Source organism: Ursus americanus, chromosome X (genome assembly GCF_024610735.1).
Source record: "Ursus americanus isolate L20-20 chromosome X, mUrsAme1.1.p, whole genome shotgun sequence".
Taxonomy (NCBI): domain Eukaryota; kingdom Metazoa; phylum Chordata; class Mammalia; order Carnivora; family Ursidae; genus Ursus; species Ursus americanus.
This window is the reverse complement of record NC_142164.1, coordinates 30,580,384-30,595,270: the sequence shown is the minus strand read 5'-3', so window position 1 is coordinate 30,595,270 and position 14,887 is coordinate 30,580,384. Positions and strand designations below refer to the sequence as shown.

General features: G+C 40.6%; 1 protein-coding gene across 1 annotated transcript in view; it reads right to left on the bottom strand.

Moving 5' to 3' along the window:
* Positions 1 to 14,887, bottom strand: part of LOC148106877 (uncharacterized) — a 51,283-nt gene that overhangs the window by 1,094 nt on the left and 35,302 nt on the right. Inside the window, exons 3-4 of the mRNA XM_087859695.1 lie at positions 14,061 to 14,167; positions 4,723 to 4,806 (exon numbers count right to left, since the gene is read on the bottom strand). Of these exons, the coding sequence (XP_087715821.1) occupies positions 4,723 to 4,806; positions 14,061 to 14,167 (191 nt within the window). The remainder of the gene's footprint in view (positions 1 to 4,722; positions 4,807 to 14,060; positions 14,168 to 14,887) is intronic.

Sequence of the window (14,887 nt, the reverse complement as noted above, 5' to 3'; positions counted from 1 at the left end):
AATAATAAGATGATGTGATGCACTGAAATGTGTTGTGTCAAAATTGTTATTTTGAAAAAAAATTCTTATTTTGAAGACCTAACCCCCAATAACTCAGAATGTGACTATATTTGGGGACTGGGCCTTTAAAGAACTAATTAGGTTAAAATGAGGTCATTAGGGTAGGTCATAATCCAATGATTGGTGTCTTTATAACAGGAGATTATGACACAGACACACAAAGCAAAGACCATATATGGACATGGCTTTAAGAAAGCGGCCATCTACAAGCCAAGGAGAAATGCCTCAGAAGAAACCCACCCTGCTGACACCTTAATCTTCAACTTCTAGCCACCAGAACTGTAAGAAAATAAATGTCTGTTGTTTAAAATACCACTCAAGGGGTGCCTGGGTGGCACGGCGGTTAAGCGTCTGCCTTCGGCTCAGGGCGTGATCCCAGCGTTCTGGGATCGAGCCCCACATCAGGCTCTTCCGCTATGAGCCTGCTTCTTCCTCTCCCACTCCCCCTGCCTGTGTTCCCTCTCTCGCTGGCTGTCTCTATCTCTGTCGAATGAATAAATAAATAAAATCTTAAAAAAAAAAAAAAGACTCTTCCAGGCTTAATAGCACTTGCCTGAAATTTAAAAAAAATAAAAATAAAAAATAAAAAAAATAAAATACCACTCAGTCTGTGATATTTTGTTTATGGCGGCCCCATCTGACTAATACAGACAATAAACTGATAAGGGAAATGGTAAAAATCACTACAGATCTACATTTTAAAACCTACTTTAAAGCAACAGGGATGACCTTTGGAAACATGCTAAGTGAAAGAAGCCAATCACAAAGACTACGCCTATGATGATTCCATTTACATGAAATGTCCATAATAGGCAAATCTATACAGATACTAGTACTTGCCTAAACCTGCGGGCCTTGGAGAGAAATTAGGAATGACCACTAATGACCGATAGGGTTTCTTCTGGGTGTGTGGCCTTAAAATTGTCCTTTGTGTCTTAAATGTGCCCAAAAATTGACTGTGGTGCTGGCTGTAGATCTCTGTGAATACACTGAAACTATTTAAAGTGTATGTTTTGGATACATTTGGATGCACAATACAATGGATAAATTGCATTGTGAACCATATCTCGTGAAAACTGTTCTTTGTTTGTTTTAAAGAGTTTATTTATTTAATAGAGAGAGAGCACAAGCAGGGGGAGCAGCAGAGGAAGAGGGAGAAGCAAGTTCCCTGCTCCAACATGGACTTGATCCCAGGGCCCTGGGATCATGACCTGAGCCAAAGGCAGACACCCAACTGACTGAGCCACCCAGGCTCCCCATGAAAACTGTTTTTTAAAACTCATTTTATAGACATAGACGAAAATCACAAAATTGAAAAGAGAGAAGTAAGCAGAGAGATGAAATCAAAAGAATTATCGTACAATAATTTACTCAATTCTATATAAATAAATTTGAAAACTTAGGTGAAATGGATTATTTCCTAGGAAAACTTGAACCACCAAAATTAGCCCAAGAAGAGGTGAAAAATAATTATTATGAAAGAAATTGGAAATGTCAAAGAATACCTTAACAAGCAAGGAGGCCCAGAAATGTCAGATAACTTTTACCAAATCTTCAAGTACTGAATAACTCTGATAGAAATTTACCCGTCTCATGGCAGGGAAGAATCCAAATTATCTTCTTCAAATTTCAAGGAAAGCTTGAGCTCAATCTCACTTATGAGTATCAATGCAAACAGATTATACCAGACATAAACAAATAGAATGAGGTAGCCTATTGAAAGAATTACAACACCAATCACCAAGTGGTCTATTTATGAAAGAAAAAAAATTTTAATGTCAGGAAATCCATTAATATAATTCACTATATTAATAGATCAGGGAAGAAAAATATGATCCTCTTCATAGATGCCGAAAAGGTATTTGACAAAATTCAACATTGACTGTATTTCAAATGCTCTTAATACACTCAGGATAGATATAGACTTGCTTAACATGGTATTTAAAACCATTGGATACTGATGCATAAACAGAAAGACAGACATAGCAACAGGACAGAATACAGTCCAGAAATAGAGACAAACATATATGGGACTTTAGGAATAAAAGCCACATTTCCAATCAGTGGAGGAAACGGTTATATTCAACAAATGGCATAGTGACAACTGGCTAGACACACACTAGATCCTTACCACATTCCCTGTACCAAAATAAATTACAGATGGGATTAGTTCTGAAGAAACTAAAATATATTAGAAAAAATTAACTGGATATGTTTGAGACTTTGGAAAAAGAAAAGTCCATTTAAACAAAGCGCAAAATACAAAAGCCCTAAGGAAAAATTTTATATACTTGACAACAATAAAAATTAAAATTTTCTGCAGGAAAAAGCACTCCTTACCTCATAATGATTCCAGATGGATCAAAGATCTAAACATTTTGAAAATCATAAAAAATAAAGACAGTTTCTTTAAAATAATTCCAAAGTGGGGAAGAACTTTCTCAACAGTGCATAAAATCTAGAAGCCATCAAGAAAATACTGAAAAATTTACATGCATAAAAATTTAAAAGGTCTGCCTAGGAAAAAACACTATAACCAAACTTAAGACAGGCTTGACAGATATTAGCAATTCATATCACACACAGCACTAGTTTCCTTAATATATAAAGAAGCCCTACAATTCAAAAAGGAAAAAAATCAATAAAGAGACAACGGATATGGACTGACAGTTCACAAAAAAAGAAAATTGCTTTTAGAATGTCAAAATTACTGAAGTTCACTCATATTAAATAGATGTATGCTTTTGAGAGAGAGAGAGAGAGAAAGAGAGAGCACTAGCAGAGGGGAGGGGCAGAGGGAGAGGAAGAGGGACAACTAGACTCCCCGCTGAGCGCGGAGCCCAGCACAGGGCTCCATCCCAGGACCTCAAGATCATGACCTGAGCTGAAGTCAGACACTTAACAAACTGAGCCACCCAGCTGGTCCACTCTCTCACTTCTGATGGGAGTGTAAATTGGTGCAACGAGCATAGAGAACAATTTAGCAATACCTATCGAGATTTAAAATAATTCACCTGGCAATTATATTTCAGAGAATTTATACCACTGTTATATTCCCACATTTATGAAATGACATATGTATGGGGTTATTTATTGTGGCACTGTTTACAACAGCAAGGGTTGGAAACACCAAATACCTATCAAATAGGAACAGTATAAATAAATAAAAGGTCAGGGCACCTGGCTGGCTCAGTCAGTAGAGCATGCAACTCTTGATCTCAGGGTCATGAGTTCATGCCCCACACCGGATGTAGAGCTTACTTAAAAAAAATAAATAAATAATAATAATAATAATAATAAATAAATAGGGGTGCCTGGGTGTCTCAGTCGGTTAAGCATCCAACTCTTGATTTCGGCTCAGTCACGATCTGGGGTCCTGGGATCGAGCCACACATTGGGCTCCCTGCTCAGCAGAGAGTCTGCTTGAGATTCTCTCTCTCCCTCTCCTTCTGCCCCTCCCCCCATACTCGTTCTCTCTCTCTCTCTCTAGAATAAATAAATCTTCAAAAGATAAAAATAAAAATAAATAAATAAAAGATCTATGTGATTATACAAGCGATCTCTAGAGGACACATGAAAAATGGTAAAAGTGGCTATTTCTGAGGAAGGAAACTGATGGACTAGGGTTCAGTGATTACAAAGAGATTTACTTCCTCTAGCATATATTTTTCAAAATACTCCTTGAGTTTTTTTTACTATGACCATAATTTACCTATTTTTGAAACTATTTTTTATGTATTTAATAACCAATTAGAAATTGGCATGTACCGGGGTGCCTGGGTGGCTCAGTTGGTTAAACATCTGACTCTTGATTTCAGCTCAGGTTGATTTCGGCTCAGATCATGATCTCAGGGTCTTGAGATTGAGCCCTGTGGTGGGCTCCACACTCAGGAGGAAGTCTGCTTTCTCTCTCTCTCTCTGCCCACCCCCACACTGGGCTTGCTCTCTCTCTCTCTCCAAAAAGAAAGAAAGAAAGAGAGAGCGAGAGAGAGAGAGAGAGAGGGATGGAGGGAGGGAGGAAGAAAGAAAGAAAGAAAAAAGAAAAGAAAGAAATTGGCATGTGCCAAACACTATCAGCTTTCTAAATATTAATTTCAGGTATTTTTCATAACAACCCTATGAGGTAGGTACTATTGTTATCTCCACTTCACATATGATAAAACCCAGGCACATAGGGTCACATTATGACTTCTGTGGGCCCTGGATATTTTGGTTGTTGTGGGACCCTTCCATCATAAACAAATATTGAAAATTATATTTTAAAACTGTTTTTATATATAACAAATATAATATCAGGCTGGATTATTATATACTCATTAGTTTTATATTCATTTTTACTTCTTTTTTTTTTTAAATATTTATTTGAGAGAGAGAGAGCGTGTGCACATGCACACACAAGCCAGGGAGGTGCAGAAGGAGAGGGAGGTAGAGAATCTCCAGCAGACTTTCCGCTGAGCATGGAGCTCCATGTGGGACTTGATCCCAGGACCCTGAGATCATGACCTGAGCCGAAATCAAGAGTTAGGTGCTTAACCAACTGAGCCACCCAGGCACCCCAGCTTCTGATTTTAAAAGAAATTAAAACATTCCGTAGGCTCCTAAAGTATAACAAGTCCTAGGCAAAATGTCTCCTGTGGGCAACAGAGAAGTTAAGTAACTTACCCAAGGTCACACAGCCAGTAAGTGGTAAATCTGGAATTTGAATCCAGGTAGTGGTTTCCAGAATCTGTGCTTTTATTCTGTATGCTAGATAAATAAAGCAAATCACAGGGGGAAATTATGTTATATATATATATATTATATATATATATGTTATATATATTATATATACATATAATATATGTTATATATTATATATGTTATATATATTATATATATATTTTATATGTTATATAATATATATATATATATACATATATATATAGACATGGAATTACCTAAAGAGAAATTAAGTGAAAAAATCATGGAGGAAAATAGTGTACATATTATGTTTTGTAAAAAGAAGGTTTCCACACAGACACACTATCTCTGGAAGAATTTTTTTTGTTTTTGATAGAGAGAGATAGTGCACAAGCAGGGGCAGGAGCAGAGAAAGAGGGAGAAGCAGGCTCCCCACTGAGCGCAGAACCCGACCTGGGACTCTATCATGGGACCTTGAGATTGTGACCTGAGCCCAAGTCAGATGCTTAACAGACTGAGCTACCCAGGCAACCCTGGAAGAATGCATTTTAAATGTCTGGAGAAAAGGACTGGGGAACTGGGAGCCTGAGGAACTTAACTTTTTCACTGTATGTCCCTTTGCATTATTGGATTTTTTTTTTTACCATGAGCATGTATTTCCCAATGAGGAAACTGAGGCTCAAACAAGGTTAAGTAACTTGCCCAAGGTTACCTGTAGTAATGAAACCAATAGTACACAAGTATGAACTATTCAGCCAATCAATAATACATCGCTGCTTCTAAGCATAGGCCTTTGAACAGATCCCTGTTAAATTTCATCATTTGTATCTGCAGGACCAGTTGGCCAGGCTCTTTTTGTATCATGATTCTGGATCCATGGCATTCATCTTTATGATATCCTTAAATCTGGCAAGCATGCTTTCCAAGTTTCCACCCACATTATTGATGAAAAAGTTTAACACACGGCAAGGCTTTAGCAGAGCTCTGCTGGTGAGACTAGGATCTGTCCGGGATCTCATCAATCCATCTCTTTGGGTAATGAGCTAGCTACCAATCCAATTGATTGTACCACCTATCGATTCCACTCACATCCCCCCATTTACTCTTGCCCAAAGGTTATCTGAAAAGCCAAATGTTTCACTGCAAAGTGTCCATAGCATTCCCTTGCTCGGTAAGCTATTCTGAAACCTCTTTTACAGTGGGGATTTAAAATTAATAAACGGTTATTTTCTTTATTATGTTCTGCACGCTTCTGAAGTTTACAACCTGGCCAATCCCCCAGAACTCAAACAGTTTCAGGAAGACTGATCTCCACCCCCAAATTTCTCATAAAACATTTGAACAGAACATTTTAAAAAGCAGAGATATACAACTGTTTCCCCACTGGAATCAACCCACTGCTACCCAAAATAACCCAGACAACTGAACACAACAGCTGGCAAAAGGACAGCCGTCTCTAGAGTCATGGGGGGAAGGGAGCTAAATGGGCGCTACCAGAGAAGCACTCTCTGTAACCACCCCTCACTCTATTTCTAGCTGTAACACACAAGCTATAGTCACAGTGTGGAGGAAGACCAGAGTTTCGGCCTTCCCCTGTCCTCACACACTATGACACCGAATGTACATGGGTAAACTTAATTGAACACAACTAAGTTTCTGAAAAGTCTACTGTAAAGCAGATTTTAAGGAATTCATTTTCTCCCTGACTTGCCCACCGAATTGGAGCCACACCGCCCTGCAAAGAATTTTGTCCCGATTATTAATTACACTTACAAATGCAGCAGAATTTTCAATTACATATTTTAGAGAAAAACAAAGTGATTAACACTGAAATAAAAAATAACATGTTTTACTCAAAATGTCACAGAATAGAATGACTAAAAGCGAAAACACAGTAAAATGTCAGGGATTCCAGTCATAGGATGACTTAGCTAATATTGCCTCACATGTTGTTCCACTAGGAAAGCTCGGTTTTGCACCATTTCTAATATATTCCCCATTTGAGATTTGCCACCCCCTTTTCGGACCTCTTCATCAGATGAAGTCCGGATCCTTTGTGAAATGATTTGCTTTAGGGGCGCCTGGGTGGCTTAGTCGGTTAGGTGTCTGCTTCGACTCCGGTTGTGATCTCAGGGTCCTGGGATCAATCCCCTCGTCATTGGGCTCCCCGCTCAGCGGGGAGTCTGCCTCTCCTTCTGCCCCTCCCCCCACATTGTGCGCAAGCGCGTGAACGCACACATACGTGCACGCGCACTCTCTCTCAAATAAATAAATAAAATATTTTTAAAAAAAAAGATTTGTGGGGCTCCTGGGTGGCGCAGTCCATTAAGCATATGCCCTCGGCTCAGGTCATGGTCCCGGGGTCCTGGGATCAAGTCCCTGCATCAGGCTCCCTGCTCGGTGGGGAGCCTGCTTCTCCCTCTCCCTCTGCCCTTCCCCAGCTTGTGCGCTCTCTCTCTCTCAAATAGATAAAGTCTTAAAAAAAAAATGAGGGGCACCTGGGTAGCTCAGTCATTAAGTGTCTACTTTTGGCTGGGGTCATGATCCCAGTGTCCTGGGATCAAGCCCCAAGTTGCGCTCCCTGCTTAGCAGGTAGTCTGCTTCTCCCTCTGCTCCTCCCTCCTGCTCCTGCTCTCTCTCTTGCTCTCTGTCTGAAATAAAATATTTTTTTAAATTATTTGCTTTGATGGAAGATAACAATGTATAAAGTAGATCTGTTTAGAGGTGCCTGGGTGGGTCAGTCGGTTAAGCACCTGCCTTCGGTTTGGGTCATGATCCCAGGGTCCTGGGATGGAGTCCTGCATCGGGTTCTCTGCTCAACAGGGAGTCTGCTTCTGCTTCTCCCTCTGCCTGCCGCTCCTCCTGCTTGTGTCCTCTCTCTCTTTCTGACAAGTAAATAAAATCTTCAAAACAAATAAATAAAATAAAAATAAAACAATAAAACAAAGTTGACTGGCAGCTGCTTAATGTCCCAAAAATTATTAGTAAACTAAGCTGTGACTCTACTATTCCCACCTTAACGGTTAAAATGGTGGAAGTTCTCATTAAGCCATGTTATTGTAACAAAACAGTGGCTTTTGAGACTGGCAAAATGCTGATCAAAGTTACTCTTTGCTGGCATTTATCATTCCGGTATAGAGTAATGATAGCTACTCTTACAGAGCATTCACTATATACTATATCCCATATACTGTGGGAAGCATTTTATGTGTATTTTCACATTTAAGGCTGATAACAACCCTATAAAATAGAAAGCATTGTTACCCCCCATTTTATAGAAGAAACTGAGGCACAGAGGGGCTAAGTAATTTGACAAAGATCACACAGCCAGTAACTGGTAGAGTCTCCTATGAAGCCAGACTAATTTGAGAGCTTGAACTCAACCACTACACTAGGAAAAGAATGGGGCCTTTCTTTCTTTCTTTTTTTTTTTTAACATTTTATTTATTTATTTGACAGAGAGAGACAGCCAGCGAGAGAGGGAACACAGGCAGGGGGAGTGGGAGAGGAAGAAGCAGGCTCCCAGTGGAGCAGGGAGCCCGATGCAGGGCTCGATCCCAGGACACCAGGATCACTCCCTGAGCCGAAGGCAGACGCTTAACGACTGAGCCACCCAGGTGCCCCATCTTTTTTTTTCTTTTTAAGATCTCATTTTTAAGTAATCTCTACACCCAACACGGGACTCAAACTCACAACTCTGAGACCAAGAGTCGCATGCCCTACCAACTGAGCCAGCCAGGCATCTCCGAATTGGGCACTTCTGTCGATGATGGATATTAACAGCAGCAAAAAACCTTGTTTTTTTTTTTTAATGAGGTTGCAGAAAATACACACACACACACACACACACACACACACACGCGCAAATGAGGTTGCTGTTTGTATTTACTAAATTAATTTCTTGATTTTGGAGTTCTTCTAAATCAATCAAAGACAAATGAGAGACACCTATCTACTTAAGTTGGACTCTGTCAATATTCTGTGCATCTGCGAAGGCTTTTAGATTACAAGTGAACTCCGCTACCTCTACTCCAGTCTTGTAGCTTTGACATCTTTAGGATAAGTGACCCACAGCGCATTTTTTAGAGAAGGGCTATGAAGAAAAATGGGGAAAACCTTTTTCCTGAAGCTTGACTGAGGGGTATGGCAGGAAAAGCCTGGATGTACATTTACCAGGAGCACGTTAGTTCAGTGCTCTTAAGACACAACTCTCTTTCGCATATAAATTATTGAAAATCTGGGGCTCCTGGGTGGCACAGTCGTTAAGCGTCTGCCTTTGGCTCAGGGCGTAATCCCAGCATTCTGGGATCGAGCCCCATATTCGGCTCCTCTGCTAGGAGCCTGCTTCTTCCTCTCCCACTCCCCCTGCTTGTGTTCCCTCTCTTGCTGGCTGTCTCTGTCAAATAAATAAATAAAATCTTAAAAATAAATAAATAAATAAATTATTGAAAATCCTCACACAGCTAAGAGTAACAGTCATCATGCTACACTATATTCAGTAGAAAATAATTCCACCTAAATATGTTAATATACTAGGGGCACCTGGGTAGCTCAGTCGATTGGGCATCTGCCTTCAGCTCAGGTCGTGATCCTGGGGTCCTGGGATCGAGTCCCACGTCAGGCTCCCTGCTCGGTGGGGAGCCTGCTTCTTCCTCTCCTTCTGCCCCCAACTCATGCTCTCTCTATCTCAAATAAATAGGTAGAATCTTTAAAATATATGTGTTAATATACCTAATACTGATATTTTATTGTTTTATACTTAGTTATATTAGAAAATAGGGATTCTAAAACAATGATCCTCTTTTTTGAGTGATGAACTTAAAAATATATATACTAACCGGGGCACCTGGGTGGTTCAGTCTGACTCGTGATTTCAGCTCAGATTATGATCTAGGGTCATGAGATCGAGCCCTGCATCAGGCTCTGCACTGGGCGTGGAGCCTGCTTGAGATTCTCTCTCTCCCTCTCCCTCTGCCCCTCCCCTTCTCTCCCTCTCAAAAAAAACAAAAACAAAACAAAACAAATATATGTATATATATATATATATATATATATATATATATATATATACACATATATATGCACACATATACACTAACCAATTGAGCTGCATCCTGACCTCTGAATTATACACAGGTCCTTCTTCCAACCCCGCAGTTTCCAAAATAACCTCTCTTCTCTATAAAGTCTCTCGAAGTCCCTCTTGAATAACAACTGCCTGATTATCACAAAACCAGTCCTACATCTTTTCCCCTAAAGTATAGGTAAATCACCAATCTTTCACTCTTACTCTAAAATAAATCTCCTGTCCACATCCCAAATCAGTTACTGCTTTTATGCTGTGCCTCTTGATTTAGGAGAGGTAACAATTATTATTATTTCTAGTATTAGTCATGGTTTCCAGAGAATAGCAAGGCTATAATTCATGCTTTACTGCAATCGGTAAATCAGACAAGTGAAAAACAGCAGAAGCCCATAATTTAAATCCTCTTTAAGTTCTTAATCTAAGCCTCTGACATTTGAATTAGGAACAGTAATATATGGTTAAAATTAAACCATGAAGCAAGCCTATATAAATTACTATAAAATCCAACTCTATCACCCAGAAACTCATAAATTAAGACAGGAGATTAAAACTCTGCTTTTAATTCTTAGTATTACACTTTAATACTGCAATATATAACATGTTAAATAGATGTATATTTTGTTTTCATTTAAATTGCCTGTTATATAGAGTAAGGCCTTTGATCTTAACTAAAAGCCAGTAATTTGCAGCTGACAAGTTATTCCTCTGCAAACATATTTTTCCAATTAATGAAATTCCAGAAAGCATTTTATGTCATTAAATCTACACTCCACTTATTCTAAGTAACAGATATTATATCCTCTTTTCTCTTAATTGTGATTTCAGTCTAGACTCTTCCCTATTCTCTCCTTTTTTCCTTTGATGCTGGCTTCCTAAGTATCATGGATTAGCTAAATTGCATGAGATCGAAATAGTGCTTATAAAGAGAAAAATTACCACACTACCTCAGAGGATACAAGGGTAGGTGGTCTTTGATTCTGCGTCCCCAAATTATGTATGGATGGCTGCCGCATTGGGGTGGCAGTCACCATTTCCCCTTTGTTCTATCACAGGCCACCCCCCCCTTTTACCAGCCCCTCTTTGTGGGGGGCTAGTAGTACCTCTTCCATACAGCCCTGGTCCCATCTTGCCTAAGTGCTGACAGGCAAATGGAGACAGGAAAAAGAAAGGGATGCTACTAACGTTCCTTGAATACTTTTGTGCCAGGCGCTGGGCCAAGCATTTTTACATGTCACACCATTTAATTCTGTATCAGCCCAGAGAAACTGGAGCTATTATCCTCATTGGACAGGTGATGCAACAAAGGCCAAAGGCAACCTTGAAAAAATGTGCCCGACACTTACACAGCTAAGGAAAGTCATAAAGGAAACAAGGACAATCAAAAAACGAAAAGAAAGGGACTCCTGGGTGGCTTAGTCAGCTGGGCATCCGACTCTTGATTTCAGCTCAGGTCATCTCAGGGTTGTGAGATGGAGCCTCGATTAGGGCACCACGCTCAGTGGGGAGTCTGCTTGGGATTCTCTCTCTCCCTCTCCCTCTGCTCCTCCCCCTCCCCCCACATGCGCGCACTCTCTCTCTCTCAAGTAAATAATTAAAGAAAACCTTTAAAAAACACTGAAAGGAAGGCAAATTCTGTTCACCCTACTCCTTACCACATCTCTCCAGCCCTCAACCCTGGGACCAGGAGGGCTGGTTGTCTCCAGCCTAACGTTCTCAATGAGCCTTCATCTGTAACTCTTAACATTTAAAGTTAACTCTTAAATGTTACCGACCATGAAGCCCTACATACAGCCTCAGAGACAAATGAAGGGATGGAAAGGTCTTTGGACTTCCATTTCCAGGAATATGTAAGACTAAATCTCCTAAAAACAAAAACAAAAACAAAACAAAACAAAAACCCTCCTACAAATAACTAGAAATTCTGTAGGTTTATTTTTAATCTTTTCGATGTGTAACATAACTCAGCCATCAAGAAAGAAGAGGAAATCTCCAAAGATCAAACACAAAAAAGATGCTGATACGAGAACAGTAAGCAGATCTTTTTTTAATTTTTTTTTTTAAAGATTGTATTTATTTATGTGACAGAGAGACAGCCAGCGAGAGAGGGAACACAGCAGGGGAGTGGGAGAGGAAGAAGCAGGCTCCCAGCGGAGTAGCCCGATGTGGGACTAGATCCTGGAACGCCGGGATCACGCCCTGAGCCGAAGGCAGACGCTTAACGACTGCGCTAGCCAGGCGCCCCAGTAAGCAGATCTTAATGCTTCAACAGCCCTGGTGTTTTTACACTTGTCTGTAACTAATATTCAGAGATATTAACAGAAATTTTCTGAATTTAGTAAAGTTATAAATCCTCAGATTCAGAAAGCTCAAACCATAAACAGTATTTTAAAAAAGACAGAGAGATTCCAAATTGTAAAGGAAAAACTCAGATTTGTCCTTCCTGTGTAGGGAAAAACCTGTCTAGTCTACCTTGTGTGTTCAGAAAAACCCAGTTCTTCCCACCTGTGTTTCTTCTTTACTTTTACAAAGATGCCACCCTCACCCAGGATACCTAACTTCTGACAGTCCTGGTCTCCAAATGTGCGGAGGTTTTTCCTCATACCAAACAATTCTCTGGGACACCAGCTAGGTGTCCCATAATCTAACTTAATTCTAACACTATATTTGAGATAGTGCCAGATCCCACAGGTTAAGGGCTCAGATCCCACAAGACAGCTCACCCTCCCACTGCCTTCCTCAGATGCCAATGCAAGTAGTAGGTGCCCAGATTACCCACGACTTCCATTCAGTTTGGCTGCAAATGGGAGGTTGCCATGATTTCCTCCTCAGGTTAATTACTTTGCTAGAGTGGCTCACGGAACTTAAACACTTACACTTAGCAGTTTATTAAAATATAGGACAAAAGATACAGATGACCAACCAGATGAAGAGAGATACAGGACAAGATTTGGGAGGATCCCCAGAGCAGGAGTTACCCACCGCGTGTGGTTGTGTTTGCCAACCTGGAAGCCCTCTGAACTGCCTACTAGTGGGATTTTAAGGAGACTTCCTCATGTAGGCATGACCAATTATTAACTCCATTCCCAGCCCCTTCCCCCCTCTCTGGATGATGGGGTTGAGGCTGAAAATTCCAAGCTACTAATTATGGCTTGGTCTTTCTGGTGACCAGCCCCCATCCAAGAGCCATCCAGGAGCCCAATCAGAGTCACTCCAATAGCACAAAAGATGCTTCTGGTGCTCTTATAACTTAGGAAAATACAAGGGTTTTAGGAGCTCTATGCCAGGAACTGGGGGCAGAGACCAAGATATGTATTTTCTATTATCTCACGCAAATCTAAACACATTGCTGTCAAATATCAAAAGCAAAATATCAGGGTGCCTGGCTGGCTCAGTTCATAGAGCGTGTGACTCTTGATCTCAGGGTTGTGAGTTCAAGCCCCATGTTGGGCGTGGAGCCTACTTAAAAATACATACATACATACATCTCAGAGCAGCCAGAGGGAGAAACAGAGTATTATAAAGATAAACTGACAGCAGGCATCTCAACAGCAACAAGAAAAACCAGAAGGGCTCCTGACTGGAGCAAGCAACTCTTGAGCTCGGGGTTGTGAGCTCGAGGCCCACATTGGGCCTAGAGCTTAATTTAAAAAATTTTAAGGAGGGGCGCCTGGGTGGCACAGCGGTTGAGCATCTGCCTTCGGCTCAGGGCGTGATCCCGGCATTGTGGGATCGAGCCCCACATCAGGCTCTTCCGCTATGAGCCTGCTTCTTCCTCTCCCATTCCCCCTGCTTGTGTTCCCTCTCTCGCTGGCTGTCTCTACCTCTGTCGAATAAATAAATAAAATCTTAAAAAAAAAATTTTAAGGATACCTGGGTGGCTCAGTTGGTTAAGCATCTGACTTGGGCTCAGGTTGTGATCTCAGGGTCCAGGGATGGAGCCCTGCATTGGGCTCCCCACTCAGCGGGGAGTCTCCTTGTCCCTCTGCCCCTTCCCCGACTCATGCGTGCTTTCTCTCTCTCTCATAAATAAATAAGATTTTTAAAAAATACATACATGTATACATACATACATACATACATACATACATAAAATGAAAAAAAGTTTTAGGGTTGCCTGGGTGGCTCAGTCAGTAGAGTGAGTGACTCTTAATCTCAGGGTCATGAGTTCAAGCCCCATGTTGTGCGTAGAGCCTACTTTAGAAAATTTTTTTAAAGATCTATAGGTCAGAGGTACCTGGGTGGCTCAGTCAGTTGAGTGTCCAACTCTCGATTTCGGCTCATGTCTTGATCTCGGGGTCGTGAGTTCAAGCCCCATATTGGACTCCACGCTGTGTGTAGAGCCTACTTAAAAAAAGATGTAGAGGTCATATAACTTTCAACCTTTTTTCTCATTTCCAAAACTGCCTATATAGTGTACATACCATAAATCCTTTTTTTATACAAACCCAGCAATTATTCTCAAAAATTATATTGCATAGTATTGTCCATCTTAAGAAAAAACATTAATCTGTTAAATGTATACATTTAAAATATACCATAATTTTAATCTTCATTGAACAATTATTTTTTTTAATGATTTTTTATTATATTATGTTAGTCACCATACAGTACATCCCCGGTTTCCGATGTAAGGCTCGATGATTCATTAGTTGCGTATAACACCCAGTGCACCATGTAATATGTGCCCTCCTTACTACCCATCACCGGTCTATCCCATTCCCCTACCCCCCAGAACAATTATTTTTTAATATATCCCTAAGAATAAAATTGGCCAGGCTTCTCTCTACCCAAGTGTCCTTGCTCCTCTTCACATATCCCTTTTCAACCACCTTTCCCCTCCCCCCAAATTTTGTTCTAATTCTTCACCTTTCTATTACCGCCACCCCACTTCTTTTTATAGAATTCTCACCCTAGGGGTCCTCAACTCAGGAACCTGTCATTTCTACCTCCCAACCCAACTCAGCCTGCATTCATCTTATTGAGACAGAACTGCAGACCAGGAAAGCTGCCACAAGCTGCTTGGACTTGGGGCATTTCCAATCCTGCTTGTCAGGAACTGAC